The following is a 20,058-nucleotide window of genomic DNA, read 5'->3' as shown; positions in this document are numbered from 1 at the left end:
GTTCAAATAGCATTTTTTATTTGATCAGTCTGGTACTCATTTTAAAGGCAGGAAATTTCAGGAAGCAGTGGAAGTTGCTGAGCATGGGGATCGGAGCCCTGATTTAACATTTGAGAGAAGGAAGTGTTCCCCCTCCAATTCTAATATTTACTTAAAGAGGAAAATCTTAAGTGATCAGAATAAGCATTGAAAGAAAAAAATGCATATATTCCTCCCAACTGGTTATCTGATAAGGCAAGTAAATGTCCACTAAAGTTCACTTGATCATTATTGTTCTATCAATTTTGTAAATCTTAATGATGTTGTGCTTTTTATCACCTATGTAATAAGGGAATTTTTTATTTATACAGAAATTTCCCACCGAAGGTCTGTCCAGTGTGGTTAGGAATGTGTTCGACTTTGATTCCTACAACAACGATATGAGGGAGATTTTGGTTAACACTTTGCACAAGTACGGGATACCCATCGGAGCCAAACCCATGAGTGTGCAGCTGGCGAAGGAGTAAGGCAAACTCACTATTGATAAAATACTGTTGAATGTTACTATACTGATTCTTAAATGCTGATAATTCTGAATCTGCTGTTAACTCCTAAACTGAGTTGGTGTGGAAATTACTTTCCACAAGTATGCTTTTCAAATATATGTTGCTATTTGCTCTCTGGATTTCAGTTAAATAGCATTATTTAGAGGCCTGTAAATTGAGAATTTCAATTACTTTGAATGTCCCATGAGTGGATATAATGTAATCAAATAAAGGGAAATATTTGTTTCTTTAACAGTCTCTGTCCTTTTGTTGAATTACTATAACTCTCACTATTTCCCAATCTAGTACAAAATCATTGCACAAGCATGAAAACAACATAAAGGGATGATATGTATTTAGTTAAGATGTTATTTATGTCGCCGTATATTTTTCTGTCATGATAGTTTTCTAAATTTATCACATTAACTTAAGAGATTTTGGGTTACTTATTTTAGCTTGAAAGGTGAAAGAGGCAGTGAAAATCAGTGGCTTTGTTTCATGTGGGCTGGTTGTCTATCTTTTATTTTGTAATTACAGGCTACGTACTTAAACTTTATAAAGAATCTTGCAAATACATTGTTGACCAGAGAGATAGTTGACAGAGTTTATTAGTAGAGTAGTTAAGTCCATGCAAATTCAAGAGGAAACAGTTTTAAATACGCACAACTGATTAATTTATAATAATGTATCCAATGCTATCTTTGTCCGTAAAATATAGTCAATTATACTGTCATAAATTCCTAAGAGACAAATTATTATTTAACTTCAGTCTCATATAGGGGCCACTTTCTAATTTCCTTAGACAAAAAATTGTTAAATATAAATTAATGATTAGTCCAGCTATATATACATATATACATATATGTTTAGATATATACACGCACATATATATCCTAAGTGTATACGTCATCCTTATTTATTTATTCTTTGAAGTTACTATAAAACTTATCAGAATATATGCCAATAAAAATAAATTATTAAAGCTTTAACAATTCTTCAAGATTTCTTAAAGAGAAACAAATATTTCCCTTTTGTGGTAAAAGCATAAGATAGTTATGTTAGAAATTGTCAGCAAATTGGTTTATATGATTAATAACAGTAAATTTTTTTGAGACGAGTGATTTCGTGTCGGTTGCTAAGACATGAACTTTTCTGTAAAATACTATTTTACTGATTGCTTAGCAGTGTTAATGGGCATTTTGGAACTAGTTTGGTAATTCAATGGGATAGCATACCTTCTATATTAGAAAGTTCAAGAAATTGTCTTTAATATGCAAACTTATTAGTGCTCATGTTTTTTGTTTCTTGGGTTTTTTATAGCATCCTTTTTATAAACTACTCGTATGTCTTCATTTTCAGTGGGAAATAAGATGGTTTTTATTACCATTAACAAATTTATATAATTAGAGTTTAGGCTTCTTGGAAACCAGTCTTGTGATTTAAAAATAACTTTCTTTTGTACTCTTGCACACTTGAACTAAAAATTAAAATACTAAGTTGGTAAGATCAATCAAAAGAAAATTGTTGGCTGTTTAAGTTTCTAAGGAAGACAGATAAAATGGTGTAACTTATATATTACCGTCCTCAGTTCTAAACTGAAAAATTCTTGCCATGGCTTGTTAATTCTTGCCATGGCAGGTTAATTCCAACTCTAGTGCTTTCCATACGAGTGGAAGTAAAAGCACTGGGCCTGGCAACAAGATGCTCACACTCATGCCTGAGATGGGGACGGAAACACCTAGTTGTCCACCCACAGCCTGTAGCTAAAAATAGACATATAGTCAATGTGGAGGATGAGTGAATTTTCCCTTGGGGTGGAGATAACAGTAGATTACAATTTGCACATTCAAACCATTTTTTTTTCTTGTGTAAATTGCAATGACTAGGGCAGCTCAAAAGTGGTGATGTCATTTCATTGCCCTTTAGTGAAATCTACAGGTCCCACATGTCTGTTTCCGTTGAATTGTCAGCCCTTTGCTTTGAGAGTGTAGGCTGGAAAAGTGCCCAAAGCACCGGCCTGGGAATTCAGCAGTTAGTCGTGCTTTTAACCTGTATGCCCACGTCAGCCGTGGAGAGAGAGGTTCTACCCTATTGGTAGATAGCATAACCGTATAACTTACCATCTGATTAGCACATTACTAAGAATGGAAGGGGGTGCTATTAACACTAATTCTGTAAAAGCTGATGTAAAGTAAGACTGTCCTAGTGAGGCCAGACTATATGGTCATCTTCGTAAGGCTAATAAGGTTAACCTTGAGCATAAGGATCTTTCCTATTCTAGTGTCCTTTGCATTTTACTGTAATCTTAATTTTCTCTCATCTGTAAAAAGAAAAAATGAAAAAGAAGTGGTACTAACACTCTCCTTTTCCCCCTAGATTACTGTCGATAGTAATCACATAGACTCTGAAGATTTAAAGTTGTCCCCATGCAGTCTTGATTTCCTTTGACTTTCCTAGAGCTTCTGCTAAGCCCTTCCCTTCACTGGGCTTTGTGCTAAGCCAGCTCTTCAAGGCCAGCCTCACCTACCTGTGCAAATACTGCGTTCATGAAGGAAATCCACGTTGGTTTCTGTTCCCAAGGAAGGACAAAATGTTTTAATTACTGTTAATATCCTGTTGTCCTGAATGAAACAGTATTGCTCAAACCTGGTATTTTCTTGTTCCCTAATCCAACCATAGCTTTATTGGACGGGAACAAAGTTACACTGAGTCCAGAATAAAATGGTCACATTCACCCTTGAGATGCGGTTGGAACAGTAGTTGGCCAGCCATTGCCTATCACCCAGAAGAGAACTAAGGCAGGTGTCATAGAAGAGGGAAAATTTCACATGGGGCAGAGCTCATGCTAGAGCTCGGTTTGTACGATCTTCTACCCCACCTTTTTCCTCAGCTGAAATTAAAATATGCTTTGGCTGTTTGGTGATATCCCATGAGAGCCTTTGGCTAACTTCCCAAAAGAGAGATGCTGTCACTTTCCCTTTTGTCCTCTAACTAGTGCAGTGATGGTGCCTAGCTCATAGGTCTCTGCATGTCTTCAAAAGGACCAAGGTGATAGTATGCAGTGACTATGACTTACCTTCTTTAATAAACCTTTGCTAAACCTGGACTTTAAACAGTAAGCCGAGTCCTACTGGGTGCTTATTCTACCTTGCTTCATTGCGCCATAACGCAGCCTTCTTCCCGACATACAGTGCATTCCCAGATCTTAGTGCTGGGGTCACAATTGGCTGCCTAGATCCCCACATTGACTTTGCCCCTTCCCACTAGTACTTCCTGAGGTTTTTTCATTATCCCCTTTTAAGTTTCTAATACATGGGAAAGGATATGCCAAAGAGATGGTGAGACAACCAGATAAGGAGGCACACGGGGAGAAATTTAGATAGAGATAGGAGGGTTGGGTTAAAATCTGAGCTCTTAAAAAAATGATAAGAGCTCTTGAGTTTCCAGTGTCATTTTTGGGAAAAATGCACACACACGCACACACACCGTGTTTTCCCGAAAATACAGTCAGCTCTAATGCATCTTTCAGAGCAAAAATTAATGTAAGACATAGTCTTAGTTTATTATAATATAAGACCAGGTATGGTATAATGTGATATGATATAATATGATATGATATGATATGATATAAACCGGCTCTTACATTAATTTTTGCTCCAAAAGACGCATTAGAGCTGATTGTTCAGCTAGGTCCTATTTTCGGGGAAACACACTAGACCAGGCACCCAACCAAAGACATATAGATTATTTACTACGGTAGATTTAGATATAAATTTCAAAGCAAAGTCTGCTTGTTTTTCCCTCAAATTAGCTTTTATCTGAAACTTCTTTTATTTGAGAATAAACATACTTCTAGTACATTAATTCTTCCCAATTTATAAGTGTGTTTCAGAGTAATTTATGAACTCTAATATGCTGGGGAAACATTGGTTTAAAGGAAGAAAAACATCCTGTGTTTTCTAACTCCATTTTTAAGTGACTTATACGATATTTTATTTTAAATTTCTATGCCACCCTCTACCTGACAGTTCTAAAGATGAGAGACTTGTCCCTTCATAAATTTACTAATGGAATATAAATACTCTACCTCTAATTAATAACGATAATAATGGTAATATAAACACTTATAGGTAACTATTTGTGTGATACACATTTCCAAACACTCTCTGTATATGAATTTATATAATCCTCATCACAAAACTATCACATATAATATTATTGTTATTGCATTTTGTAGATAAGGAATTGGAGGCACGGAGAGGTTACATCACTTCGCTAAGGTTAGAAAGCTAATGGGGCAGAACTGTAATATATGTGCTATCAGTTCCAATTCTAAACAGATTGATATGCAGATTGTAGGCAGTTTCTGTATCAGAGTTATTCTTTGGATACTGAAAATTACCAATTGTGTTGATTTAAAATGGCCTTGGGATTTTAGGTAATCTACTTGGAAAACATTATTGACCATGATGTCATACATCTGTAATACACAAATTATTCTTTAGAGAGGTCTGATAGATTCAGATTTGGGGGGTGTAGCCATGTCTCACAAAGAAACATCAGAACATCAGAACATGGATTAATACAGACTATTCGCACCACGAAGATCATTTCAGAGATCTCTTCATTCCCAATTAAACTTTTTCCCTTTCTCTCTCTCTTTCTCTCTCTCTGGTTCTCTCTCTTTCTCTCTCTCTCTTTAACATAATGAAGAATCATGAAGTAAAACACAAGGTAATTCATTTAGGAAAATAAAAACTCTAGAAAATTTAATTTGGCTACCATTTTTAAAAAGCATACTAGCTTGCTCTCATTTCTTCCTTATTTGGAGCACAAAAGCAATTTATGCAATCTTCTCAAAGGCTGTGGTCATTTTTAAATAACTTAAACATACAGACAAATTATTTCTATCTTCTGAGGTTGTCTTCATGTGTTTTTTCTCTCCCTTCCTTCCCTAGGACTCACACATGTCTGTAAAATATCTAAATGATCATCCTTCTTACTCCAAATTCTTTGTCCTCAATTCTGTTGGTTTCTTTTTTAATGCTGCTTAGTTTATTCTTAAACCAATTTATTCTTTTCCCCAAAACATTTATTGGCTATTTGTCACTGGGGAACTATCCACAATCTACCAATCATTTATTTGTATCAATCAAGTAAAGACTTTGAGTAAACTAAAAAGTTTTAACATGTAGGATTTCTTTGTGATGAATATTTACTAGAAGAAGAATGATGTTTCATTTATTTTTAAAGTTAAATTAACAAAAAGAAAATTAAAACACCTATAATCCCACCATCTGGAGGTAACCTTTATTGAATCCTTCTAGATCTTACGCTGTGATTCTGTGGTCATTCCTGCACTGAGAAATATTTCTAGGTTTTGTTTTTTTGTGGTTTTTTTTGTTTGTTTGTTTGTTTGAGTTTTTCTTCTTAATAGAAGAGACATGTTCCTGAAAAGGGTTTTTGTTTTAAAAAAAAAAACAAACAAACAAAACAGAACACTTCATTCCCAAGCTTCTTTGTTGAAAAGAAAAGTATCTGTAATGAATTAGATTTGAACACTCCTACAATGTATGACACTCCTCCCCAAACCCACTTTTTTTTCCATGCTTCGTCCCTTTCAGACATAAAAATGCTGTTGCCAGGTGGACTGCACATCTAAAAACAACTGTGGAACTTTGAAAGTGTCCCATAGCTGAAGAAGCCCTATGGGGGTCTGATAATTACTCCTTAGATGTCCTGTTGACATCTATATTCTCTCTCTGATTTCACATACTTTATTTAAAATTTTTAAATTTAATTTTTCAGGCAAAATGTGGTCAATTTGAATTAACAAAGTCTAAGGACATATTAGCAAATGTTTTTATTACATTTTTTAATAGGTTAACATTTTAAACAATTTAAAAACACAGTAGGAGTGTTAATAGTAATTGCCTTTGAGAGACCCTAAAAAGGGAAGATGGCCTCACTTTCTATACTATTTTAATAGTCTAACATGTATATTATTTTCTATATTTTGTTTTTTAAATGTCCACCAACTACCTGGGCACTGGAATTTTTCATTTTGTTTTTCGTATTTAAATAAAATGAAAATTGTAAAATAGTGAACTATTCTGAAATTACCATTTCTTGAGACTTTTGCCTCCAGTCCAGCAAAGCCTATCCCACACTGCAGTGCCTACTCTAAGGGTAGAAGGTTGGCACCCTTACTGGTGGTATACAGGAAATGAAGTTAAACACGCGTTTCTGTGGCATTTCAGCACAATATAAGTTTATGCATTGGTAGACATATCAGCTAAGGGTAGACAGCACATTTTTTTAAAATCTTTTATTGGGAAATATTGGGGAACGATGTGTTTCTCCAGGGCTCATCAGCTCCAATTTGTTGTCCTTCAATCTTGTTGTGGAGGGCGCAGCTCAGCTCCAAGTCCAGTCGCCATTTTCAGCCTTTTAGTTTCAGGTAGCACAGCCCACCATCCCATGCGGGAATTGAGCTGGAAACCTTGTAGTTCAGAGCTCGCGCTCTAACCAGCTGAGCCACCTGGCCGCCCTAGACAGCACATTTTTAAAGCAGCAAATATAAAAAACAGTTCATATTTGTCGAGTACTTATTAAGTGCTCTAAGCATTTTACAAGTGTTCATTCACTCAATCTATACTACAATTCTATTTTTTCTATTAGGCAAGTATTTTTTTCCCCTATTTTATTATCTATTAGGTGTACGAGTGTGTGTGTGTTTCTATTTTACAGTCAAAGAAACTGAAATTCAGGAGACGTGAAATAAATTGTATAACGAATAAACAACAGGATGAGGGATTCAACCACTGGGTTGCAAGATTTTAAAGATAATGGAAACTTTAGAGTTGTTTTTCAAATTGTATTTCCTACCATTTTGAATCACATATGTTATGCGCTGTTAAGTCAACTCCGACTCCTCGACTGGTGACCCTATGAATGAGTGATGTCCACAGTACCCGTCATTATCAACCCTGCTCAGCTCCTGTAGACTCAGCCTCAGCCTATGACTTTTTTAGTTGAGTCCATCCATTTCATGTTTGGTCCTCCTCTTTTCCTGCTGCCTTCTATTTTTTGCAGCCTTATTGTGTTTTCCAAAGAACTCCATATCATGCAAAATATACATATAATTTTTACGTTAAGGAAACCCAATGTTTCCTTCAAATTAATGCCATTTGTCATTGATTCCAGAAGTAAATAAGAGCATCCTTTTTATGAGATGCAAATTCTCTTAAGTCTTTTCTCTTGCTATTATGATTTACTTTTTGAAAAATCAAAATTGATGACATTCACAAATTCTTCAAAATGAATAGAGCAATTTGTTTTTAAACATATCCTACATAGAATCCTTTACTTAGCACTACCATTCTGAAAATCACACTCATTCATATAGTCAGCTTTAGCAGAGTAATTATAAATCACTGCATTTCCTGTGCACCTGTGAGTCCTTCTAAGTCATTACAACTCAAGGAGAGTTGGCCTCCATCTTGGAGCCAAGAGCACCTGTGTTCAGAGATGGAATGGAGTACCTGGGTGAGAGGAAGAGTGTACCTTCTGCAGACTGGGTTCAGAAGGGTCTGGACAAACCTTGTTGAAAAGGTACTCAAGGGGATTCAAACTCAGTACCCTGGATTAAATAGTCTTTAACGGTTTTCCAATTCAGAGATACTGTGTTTCGCTGTCCCTGATTGAACTGGGAAGCTTGAATACGTAGTCGTTCTTCTCTCTTACATCAGTAACCATTCATTACTCTCTCAGCCAGCCTCACAAGTGTATTTTAATAGAATCCCAGTGAAGGTAGCTGACATTGTTAATACCTCCTTGCTGTGTGTGTTACACGGTCATGTTTAGTAGTGGTCTTTCTCTTTAGAGTGGTACCAGGTGTGCATATGTGCAGACCTGATATCAGCATCTATATTGAACGTGTCTTTGAAAGGATATCCATCTAGAATTCGTTTTCTGTGTTAAAAACTTATCCTGTATAATTGGAACATCAATCGCAACTGCTTCTTCTCTGCCCAAGACCAACTATGGGATCTTCAAAGTACAGAGGGACCAAAGACTTCCCCAACTAGGACCTCTCTTTGGAGTAATTTCATTAGATTTAATCTTTGAAAATAGGAATGGTCATCAGTTTACTGTTTGTCCCTTTAAATTAAAAGATTTGTGCCTCTCCTTCCATTTTCCAAACTATTGTATGCTATAATTTTCTTTTTGTAGACTTAGTTTTCTGTTTTTTTTGTTTTTTGTTTTTGTAGTCTCAGTTTTCACAAATGAGTTCAGTGTTGATTATGGAGTTCTAAGATATACAATTCCACTCTGCATGATGATTTACTTTTACTTCATAAAAGAGCTCTGGGTTTTCAAAAATAAGAGGATTTACATAATGACATCTCAGAATTATTATGAACAGAAAGGTGGTGCTGGGTTTTATGGTTTCATAGTCTTTGCCCTGTGTTCTTCTGGTATGTTATGAAGTAGCATCATGGCCATTTCATTTGCTTTCAGCCCCTTTAATGGGGGTGCAGAAAAAGCACACCCAATATGCATAGAAAATACCAAGATCTATGAATCTTATATACTCATCTTAAGCAGTCACACAGACTTAACCTTGATCCTTTAAGCATTTGTGATACTTTATGAAAGACTGTCAGCTAGCCCCACCTAGAGCTAATTTCCAAATTCACCTGCAAAGTAAACTGCGTCATTTGCTGACAGTCATGAGGTCAGGATGCAATGGGAAGCTTTGCCGTGGTGTTTGGACTTACTCTTGAGATGAGGGGCAAGCAGGTGAAGATGTCGGAGGTTCTAGTGTAACTGAGCATTCACTCATTTAACAATCACCATTGCGCCCTTAGTGGTAAACACCAGGCGAGGAGTCACTAATGTAAAGGTGAGGAAGGCTCAGTACCTACCTTCAAGGAGGTCACTGCTGATTGGGAAAGCACTCAATCAAGTAAAGAGTGACTTATGTTAAAGCCACACAAGACAGAGCAAAGATGGAGGATGGCTGCCTTCTGCCCTGGGGGAAAGAAAGGGAGATAACCAAGCTGAATCTTTCAAGGATTAAGAGGGCTTCTCCAGGCAAACAAAGGAAGAGAAGCACTCTTCAAGCAGAGAGTTTAAAAAGGGCATGGAGCATTTTGGAAACTGCAAGTAGTTTAGTGACTAAAGTTAAGGGTTAAGTGAGGGCAAGCTGTGTGGTGAGGCTAAAAGGGAGAGAAGCTTCGGGTTAGTCCTAGAAATTATTTAAGCCAAAGAGTAGCATGGTTTGATTCATAATTTAGAAAGACCGTTGTTGGTCTTCTAGAGATAAGAAACTGAAACTCTGAAAGACCTGTTGGGAGGCAGCTGCAGTAATCCAGGTGACAAACAAAGGGTGCTTACATTGTAACAATGGGAATGAAAAAGAGGGACACCAGTGAGAGAGATTTAGGTGGCAGAATCAATGGATTCTGAGCACCAGAGATTCAAATGAGTAAGGTGTAAGCCATACCCTCCATGAATGAACAATCTGGTTGGGAAAACATGTAAACTTACCAGCCTTGTTAGGCAAATGTCACATTCAAAACTCCATTCACAGTCGAGTTATCTCGTCCTGTGAATCCTTTTTGTGGGAAATACAGAGCGGGTGTTTGTTTGTTTGTTTGATTTTATTTTTCTGGGAAAAACATCCAACTAGAAGAGTTTTAGTTCCACTCATTTTAGATGTGGATAATTTAAAAAGGAAAGAACTGAAGATTCAAAACGACTTAGATGTGGTTGGTAAAGCAGATGGCAGAAAAAGAGTAGTTTTTGCAGTGAAACTTGAAGATGAGGAAAAGGAAATGACGCCCCAGAACTGTAATAGGGCAAATTCTGTGAGGAGGAGGAAAACCAAAGATTCGTGGAGCAAGCTGACAACGCCTGCTGTACACGGAGTGACACTGGGCAGCTGCATTCGCACTGTGCAGTGTCATTCCGGATACTGGGGACCCCATCTGAGAAGTGTCAGCCCAAAATAGCAAGTTTCCCCAAACCTTTTTCCATTTCACGCATCCAGATTACTCTTCATTTCTGTGACCTCGGCAGGACCCAGATGGCAGAGGTGCGCAAGTCTAAGTTATAAAGTGAAAGCCTTCATGTCTCAGTGTAGAGCCAAGCACAGAAAGGAAAACACACATACTCGTCCTCATTGTGTGCATATCATTTGCAGCAAAATTAATTTACCAGCAACATATGGGATTATAGAGAAGGGAGGTTCAGAAGGGTCTACTAACCAAGGGAGGGTAACTGGAAATAAAAGGACCTGTTATTATTCATTCGAAGTGTATAAAGGGGCTTTTCTGTTTTCTGTTCAACATGCTGATGTTTTCATTGTATTTTAAGTAAAAATATTTGTGAGGAATTTCATAGATTCACTTACAAACTTGCTCTCTAAACTTCTATTCTCTATCGGGTCTTAAATGTGAAAATTGCAAATTCTACAGAACTCTATCCTGAGAGTGCAAATTTACATGGAGACCCAGAAAAGCAAGAGAATTATTCTGCCCAGCAAGAATATGGGAGAGGAATGCAAGGGGAAGTGATATTTGAATTGGGCCTAAAGAATGAGAAGGGTTTCATCAAAGCGGCAATAGCAAAAAGGAATTCTAGACAGAGGTAGTGGCCTCATGGAAGCATGAAAATGCACAGCATGTTCAGGAGCAGCCAGTAACAGCTGGAAGTGGCATAAATTGTGTGGAGAGTGAGAGGAAGGGGTAGGAGCTAAAGGTGGAATACTTGTAGGGTTACCCTATGCAGCCTCCAGTAAACTCAGCTGGACAACCCAGCTGAATTTGTACCAGAGGTTACATCTAAAACATTAGGCATGAGTGAGGCCTGCTCACTTTGGACTTGTTCTTTTTCTTCTCAAAGAAGGTAGTAACTGGTGAATTTTTGAGTCGGTGGAACTACCCTGAAGGGTTCCATGATTCCCATGAGAATGAGTAGTTCTTGTGGTAAGGAAATGTTTTAGGAATTGTTGATTATAGGTATGTCAACAACTTCCAATTACATAATGCCCTAGAAAGATCCAAATCTTTTTCATGTGTTTCTCTCATACTCCAGAAATAGTCCTGGCAAATGTTCAGAGAAGGCAGAAATTTGCCAGAATATACTCGTAAAAACCCCAGCTCACCTCTTTGTGGAAACAATCTTAGGCAAATCTCTTGCATGTCATTCAGACTATATTACTTGACTTTGGTGTCACTGTGCGTAATGTTAGGAATTATATGCATGTTTAGAGGAAAAAAAAAAAACCCTCTTTTTCCTTTCTTTAACTTGCTCAAGTACTGTAATTTGACCTGTGGCATAATTTTGATATCCACCTTGCTTTTAGTTAAAACTTTTACTTCCAGATCTTTGTTAATACTTCCAAAAAGGATTAAGAAACATCACAACATATGAATTGAAATACTTCATTGTTTTAAAAAACATAAATTCATGAATGACATTGAAGATAAAATGTAGTGCTATTTATAGGCCTTCAATTCATCCTGCTCCCCCATAAAATTAAATGCAGACATCGTTCCTGCTAGGACTTTAACAGAGTTAAACAAAACAAGTGACAGGATCTTAAAACCATGGAAAATACCGTTGTTGTTTCAATCAAACCAGGTATAACAACTTAAGTCTGGTCAGAGTTGGATGACACATTTTAATAATGGAATATAAGACCTTTTGTTAACTGGCTTTAGAGTTTAGAGTTCCTCCCAAATTAATGTTGATTCTGCTTCAAATTCAAAGCTTACTCACACATCCAATTTTACTGCTTCTCTTTTCCCCTGACTACTAACTTACTGAAGTGGAGAGAGTTAGTAACCACTAAATCTTTCCACTGCTTATTGGGAGGGCTTAGTAGTGGAAAATTAATGAGGGGCTTTGGTTTACTTCAGTTGGCCAGCCTGGAGGCCACAGGAAATGTCTAGAAACAACACGTCATGTTACCAAGGAGCTGGATTGAGTCAGTTTGATTGTGCAACTCCAGAACCTGCATGTGCGTCTTTCAGTTGTAGTTGTGACTGCCCATATACAGCATCTAGTTATGTGCTTCTAGAATAGATTCTAGATGGGGTACCTGAAGGGCCTTCCCATACCCTGCCAATCAGCTAGGGCTATTTTAAGATGGAACCAGTCATTCCCATGACTATTATTTAGAATGAGTTGGCAAGTTCAAACCAGATTTCATGAATATTCCTGAAATTGTCAGTAAACACTAGATGTCAGGTAAAGGTACTTTTTCTCAAATGGATGAAGGGGGTTTTCTTTTTTTAGCATCTGTATGATATTTTTATGATTATTAAAGGATATATTAGATCCATTTTTAGGCTGCATATCAGCCTATCAAGCAAGGATCCTTTTTTATTAAGCAATTCTCCACCTGTTAAGAAACATAGTTAGATTTCAAGCTGTGTCACTGTTTCTTTTGTCTTCAAAGAATGGGATGTATTTCAAGCTTCTTTTTATGAGCTTTTAATAAAACATACCTGTCTCTCAGGGCACCTACTTTATTGGTAGGTGTAGATATTTTCATTCTGATTATTTTCACGCCAGAGCACCAAGGTAATGCAAGACTATTGGATCTTCTCTCAATTCACTTCAGTGATCAACAGAGACCCCCCACACTGTTAGGTACCTTCCCCTTGATTTCACAAAGGAAGATATTAACATTCACAGAAATTAGTTGACTTTTCCCCTCGTAAGTCTGCAGAGTTAGTTAATAAAAGAGCTAGAACTAGAACCCCAGTCTCCTGCATTCTATTGTACTATGTCTTCTCTGCTAGAATGAAGATAGGTGTCTCCTTCCTTCATTGTTCTCCTTTGATATTTGCAGACCTAATTCTCCTTTCGTAAACTTCCAAAAGCAAGTGAAGAATGCAGTTCATTTCCTACACGAGAGAGAGATCCCAGTTTCAGAGATATTTTCAAGATCTACACGGTTGACACAGAACTGTATCTCATTACATTTAAAGGAGAGAACACAATAATAGTAAATCCCGACTCCGTGTCCCTACCACCTTATTTGCAGTAGAAAGCATAGAAATGGGTGACCAATCAGAATAATTGTCCAGGTACTTAAAATGTATTTTGACCAGAGGGTAAGAGGGGAGAGAGATGGTAGATGAGGGTAAAGGGGATCAAATATATGGTGATGGAAGGAAAACTGACTCTGGGTGGTGAACACAATGGGATTTATAGATGATGTGGTACAGAATTGTACACCTGAAATCTGTGTAACTTTACTAACAATTGTCACCCCAATAAACTTCAATTTTTTAAAATAAATGTATTTTGGATGATAGCTACAAAAGCACCTACTGTGTTTCCCTGAAAATAAGACCTAGCCTGACCATCAAGTCACCTGTGCCTTTTGGAGCAAAAATTAATATAAGACCTGGTATTATATTATATTATATTATATTGTATTGTATTGTATTGTATTGTATTATATTATACTATACTATATTATGTTATACCCAGTATTTATATTATATTAACCTGGTATTATATTATGTTATACCCAGTCTTATATTATATTAAAACATAAGACCGGGTCTTATATTAATTTTTGCCCCAAAAGATGCATTACAGCTTGACAGGTTGCCTGTCTGGCTAGGTCTTATTTTTGGGGAAACAAGGTACTTCCTTTTGAAAGAGTTATATCAGATGACTTAGAAGAATTTCAATATAAATTTTATTTAAATGTCTTTCATTTTGTGTTAAATATTAATATTTCAAAGGGCCAAAAAGCATATTCTACCAGAATGCCTGACTGTTATTTTATGCAAAAAATGTCTGAGCCTTCCATGATCTTATTAAGCATGTGGAAATACTGTGTCAGACTGCTTTTACTGAAAATAAAATGATTTCTAAATATAAATATGTATTCTTTGAATGATCATCCAACTCATTCCATGCATGCATTTCAATTTAAAGCCACATGTGCATTATTTTTAAAGAACTTTTAACTCTGAATCGTTTTTTGCCTTAATTTATCATGGAATAAGAAATTATAACGAATTAAAGGACAAATTAATGGTTCTTTTTTCAAAGATTCCAAGAAAAGATAGTAAGATTAAAAAGCCAAGGCTTTATTCTAAAAAATGTGTGGTTTTATACTTTAGCTTTGCCACATATGTTTTGGCAAGTCCCCTTATTTAAAAGTCATTTAAAGAAAAAGGAATCTAAACACAGCATAAATCCATGAGAGATCAGAATAGGAGCTCCCTTGGTGGCGGTAATGACCAAAGTGGTCCTGAGGGGATTTCTGGGAGCTAGTGATGCTCTATTTCTTTGGATTCTAGTTTTGGGTACTGCTATGGTCAAGACTAAGTGACACCTTTATGTGAAATATATATATATATATATATTTCATTCAAAGTGAAAATAAAATTAAGGTGCTAAAATAATCTATGAAACTTGCCCTGTACAACTTATAAACATGTGACTTTAAAAAAAAAAATTTAAAAGACTATACATACAAAAAATTGATAGATTGCTCCATTTTTTTCCCCCTAAATCCTTCCTATACTCTGCTAGGAATTTAGATGGTAAATGAATAAGTATTTTACCAGTTCAAGGAAAAAATATGTAAACCTTATATTTGTCATTAAGGTAAAAACAGAATAAGCCTTTACCTCCTGAGTTTCAGAAATGTGGAATCTTTTCTTCTTAAAGTACATTCTAAACATGGTTTTATAGGCTGTCTTTTAATAAAGTGACAGAAACGTCTAAGTAACACATTCTTCAAACTTACTTGTGTGGTTGATAATAGATTGCTAATTATGTTATCGTATGACTCAGGAATAAGAAGAAATGTTTACTTTTCAAACCATCCTTGACAGGTTGCCTCTGCCAGCGCAGACATTCCTGGGCTACTGGGCAATTGGTCAGTCAAGAAATGGAATGCAAAGACTGTTGTGTCCAGCAGAAACTCGTCGTATAGATGTGAAGGTGGATATTATTACTTCTTTGTTAAAATATTGAATGTTACAGGTTTTTCTGTATCTTCACTGGAGAAAATCCATACAGTCACAGAAATGACTTGGTCTGATGTTATTTTAGAATAGATTTAGCTCCTGCTCTAACTTTTAAGCCAGTCTGGCGTCTGAGAAACCCAATGTAGGTACGGGCTAATGGCCAGTAGAATTCCTAAGAGCTAAACTGTATTGCAGAGAATCAGTTATCTTATGTGTTATCCTAGGACACTTACTCCATGGTATTTGTCTTCATATAAACAGGCAAAGGAAAGGAGTATCAATCACTAGTTGCAATAGAAACCCCTCTAGGTATTTCCAGCAGAAAGGGATTTACTGTGGGGAATTAGATGCTTATAAAATCCTTAGAATGAACAGGAGCCAAGGGGCCACCACTGGACTTTGAATGTGAAGATCAGTGCTTCTGCTTCTGCTACCACTCCCATTGCTGGGAACTATCCAATAAAGTAGGATCAGAAAACTTTTTCTGTCAAGGGCCAGGTAGTAAATATGTCAGGCTTTGTGGCCATTCGGATTCTTTCGCAACTGCTCAGCTTTGCCATGGCAGCACAAAAGCAGCCTTAGCCAATGCGTTAACAAATGAGTGGGTATGGGTCCCAGTCAAATGTTATTTACAAAAGCAGGCAATGGGTCAGAGTTGACCTGTGGGCCGTAGTTCATCAATGCCCACTGCAGAGCGTAGAATCTGACAGCTCATACTTGTCAGAGACTCCGTATTCACTATAGTTCACTATATAGCTGCAGGACGATGGCCACTCCTTCTCTTCTGCCTTCCAAATTGCATGCAAGTGTATTTAGTTGGCACAACCTAAGTCACAGCAGAACACTTGCTGCAAAGGAGGAATGTAGCCGTTAGTCTTCCAGCTCCTGAGAGGCAGACTAGATAGAATGGGGCAGGGTGTGGGGAGATGGGTACCACAATAAGCAATATCGAACCCAAACATTTTTCTATCAATTAAGGACTGTAGGGCATACACATCATTGAAATTTTAGTTGTATCTATATAGCCCTTTCAGGGTATCCTATCTAGGTACCCAGAACTAATTTCAATAACATGATTAAATCAGTACCTCTGCTTTTGTTTCTGTTTAATTATTTTTACCATGTGTGAAATGCTCTACCTTTTATAACTAACAGTAGTGGTTATCAGTAAATTGTTTTTCATTTCAATTGTCTTTTTCTTTTTTACATTTTATTTCCAACACCCAGGTTTAGCCATTACATTTTATATAATGATCTAATAATCATTCTTTACAGTGGAACTATATCAGACTGTGATTCGTTCCATTACAAATTATTCTCCTGGTTTGGACAGCTTTGGGTCCCAGTGCTTGGAGTTCAAAAGTTGCTCTTGGCTTAAGAAGGAATGAAGTAACAAGAAATCTTATGGGATTTTACATCTGGTATATTTTATGAGTAGAAAGAAAACAAAGTGAGAAATTAAATAAGATAGCACATGTGGCAGCATTTATAAATGCAGATATATGGCATTATTGTTGCTATAAGTACCAGGCCAGTCAATAAAATGAGAGGAGGTGTATTAAGATATTGAATATTTGAATTTAAATTCTATATTTTGGAAGAACTACAGCTTTTCTACCCTTTGGTGACTACCCAAATTTCATAACTCCGATAATGACTTTATTATAGGGCCCAGTGCCTGTCAACATACAGAAGTATCCAATAGAAAGACATGAGGGAAGAGTTCAAACCTTTACGGAAGAATGTGTCTCCTGGAGTTTGCCGTTGGATGAAGTGAACATAGTCTGTGACATTGCTACATCACATGGTAAATCAGTTGAGTCTTTCGATTTTTCCTTCCTACGCTGATTGTTTTTAAAGTGGGATTAAAATACTCTCTAGAAATCAAGAAGTCCATGATAGACTCACTCACTGTACCATTCCTGGATTGGATAGCAATTATATGTAATTTAGAGCTAATTTCCTATAACAACCTAACAAAACACTGTTGTGGAATCCACATGAGCCCCGCTGAGTTTGTATTCATATGCCTGTTTCTCATTACATTGTAGCACAAAGTTAAACACACCCAGGCCCCTGCTAAAAATAGAAGCAGGACAGAAGGAGAAGAAACATTGGATTTTTTTGGCTGGGCTTCCAGTTGGGCGACTGCATGAACCATGAAAGCTGGGCTGGAGTGATTTGCAGTCATTAAACTTCTCATTGTAAAGAATGACAAATAAAGGATGTGAACTTTTGGCATCTGTATTTCTGGACTGTTGCCATTACCTACTGATTCATGCAGTGTGCCCTTGTACCTTTTGGCAGAAGTGTCTCAATTAGTGGCAGTTAGTAAGGTAATATAAACAGAAGTGCGACAAGGGGAAAGGAAGGAGTCTCTGACTGGACTAGGTTAGGGGTGTTTAGGTAAAAATTCAAAAACCAGTTTTGTTCATGTAAGTTCTATTGACTTTGTTTATTTCTAGAATCAGCTATATTGAATAAAAATATATGCTTTTAAAAAGGTATAGGGTTTTTTGGTAACAGATTGGTGCTTTTATTAAGATATTTTACATCCACCAGTAGAGAATAAGGATGGACTCCATGGATATATTTGAACTTTGGCCCATGTCTCATATTTTGGGACTGTAAAGAATTATGTTGTGATCCGCTGCTCATGGCCTAGGACACATGTCATTAATCAGGTGAGGTGGCACTTTTCTCGTTAAGTCCTGTGAGTCACAGCCTCACAGTTCTCAACACAACATTCCAGGCACTGCTGCCAATTAGTCAGAATTGCCCCTTTAGGATGAAACTCTTCTGCTATCCCTCATGTAATTTAGTCCTCTATTTCAGTACTGTCCCCATTTGGAAACTAGGTTTTTGTTATTTGTTTCTTACCTGTTCTGTATTTATAAGAGAAAAGAGCATTTTCTTGGGTTAGAATCATATAGATAGATAGATCTATGTATCTATATCTATATACCTATAGCAATATTGATATAGGTATATAGATATAGATTTGAGCTGTGGGGGTTCAGAACAAGCCACCCCAAGATGTGCCTCAGTGGTTGGCAGCTTACTTTGAGCTAAAGGCACCTTCAGCTTCAGGCTCCAGAGAAACTTCTGTCCCTCCCTTAACTACCTAGAACTTGAATTAGGGCCCTTGCCCATAAGAGGTTACAGAGATACCTTCTTTTGACCTTTAGAGCAGAACAAACTTTTGTTACTAAACATCTGTTCTTATATCTGCAATGGCCTGACCCTTTGAAGCCCCCAAGGTTCCTTACCTCATCCCTAGCTCAGGATGTCTTATACACCTCAGTCCCCCTTCTATCTCTGAACCTCTCCTGCACGTGGGCCTCTGACTCCTGGGGGGGGAGGGGGGCTTCCATACACATGTATGTATTAAATTTGGTTATTTTCTCCTGCTAATCTGTCTCATACCTATTTGGTTATTAGACCAGCCAGAAGAACCATGAAAGTAGAGGAAAGTGTGTTCCTCCCCCACACAGCCAAAGACCAGAAAACACTTAATGCCTGCAATAAGGGAGAACAATTAATAAGTTTATTAAGTACATTTCTGTTAAAACTTTTACTATATTCCATGGTGCCCTATATTATGTGAAAAAGTGTTCAGTAAGTATTGAATTGAACTGATTTATGCTGATAATGGAAGCATTAAAAAGATTCTTAAATTAGAAATTATGTGATTTTACCGGATATTTGGAACTGGGATACACAGTTTCCTAAATAATGGCTTCTTGTGCTCTTCGGTTGACTTGTGTTTCTTATCAGTGTTAGCTTATTCATTTAAATTTCTTATATATTTACATATAACATTTTGTCTTTATTTGTAGGCATGGCACATACACACACACACAGTATATGTGTGAGTGTGTGTGTGTGTGTGTGTGTGTGTGTGTGTGTTCCAAATTTTCCAGAATAGTCCCAAATATAAATGTTATTATTTCATTAATCTATCTTGTGTCTTAACTTTGGGATCAGAAAACATGGCCACTATTAAATGGATAGATAGGTGGGTGAGGAGCAATGCTGATGGCATTTGTTATGCAAAAGCACCTTAATTCCCTGCTGTAAAGTACCCATAGATCGATTATGGAAAACATAGTCTAGAGTATGACTCCTCAAAGGGAGCCCTCAAATCAGCAGCACTGGCATCTCCTGGGAGCTTGTTGGAAAGACTGAATCTGAAATCCCATCCCAGACCTATGGAATCAGAATGTACATTTTCATTAGATCCCTAGTGATTTCTATGCACTTGAAAGTTGAAGAAGCTCTGATAGAGAATTTAGAAAATCCACCTAATCAAGTCCTCAGATTGAAAAGACAGATATTTTATTTTATTTTATTTTTTTATTGTGGTATGATTGACATATAACATTATCTTAGTTTCAGGTGTACAACATGATTCTATATTTGTATGTATCGTGAAATGATCACCACAACAAGTTTAGTTAACATTCGTGACCATACAAATTTGTGTATGTGTGTGTGTGTGTGTGTGTGTGCGTGTGTGT

The 20,058-nt window shown here is 36.8% G+C and overlaps 1 protein-coding gene across 1 annotated transcript in view; it reads left to right on the top strand.

Moving 5' to 3' along the window:
- Positions 1-20,058, top strand: part of VWA8 (von Willebrand factor A domain containing 8) — a 298,600-nt gene that overhangs the window by 162,182 nt on the left and 116,360 nt on the right. Inside the window, exons 26-28 of the mRNA XM_081046044.1 lie at positions 351-502; positions 15,404-15,512; positions 17,207-17,345. Of these exons, the coding sequence (XP_080902170.1) occupies positions 351-502; positions 15,404-15,512; positions 17,207-17,345 (400 nt within the window). The remainder of the gene's footprint in view (positions 1-350; positions 503-15,403; positions 15,513-17,206; positions 17,346-20,058) is intronic.

Source organism: Rhinolophus hipposideros (genome assembly GCF_964194185.1).
Source record: "Rhinolophus hipposideros genome assembly, chromosome: 4".
NCBI lineage: Eukaryota > Metazoa > Chordata > Mammalia > Chiroptera > Rhinolophidae > Rhinolophus > Rhinolophus hipposideros.
The sequence above is the reverse complement of the archived record's forward strand: the minus strand, read 5'-3'. Positions and strand labels throughout refer to the sequence as shown.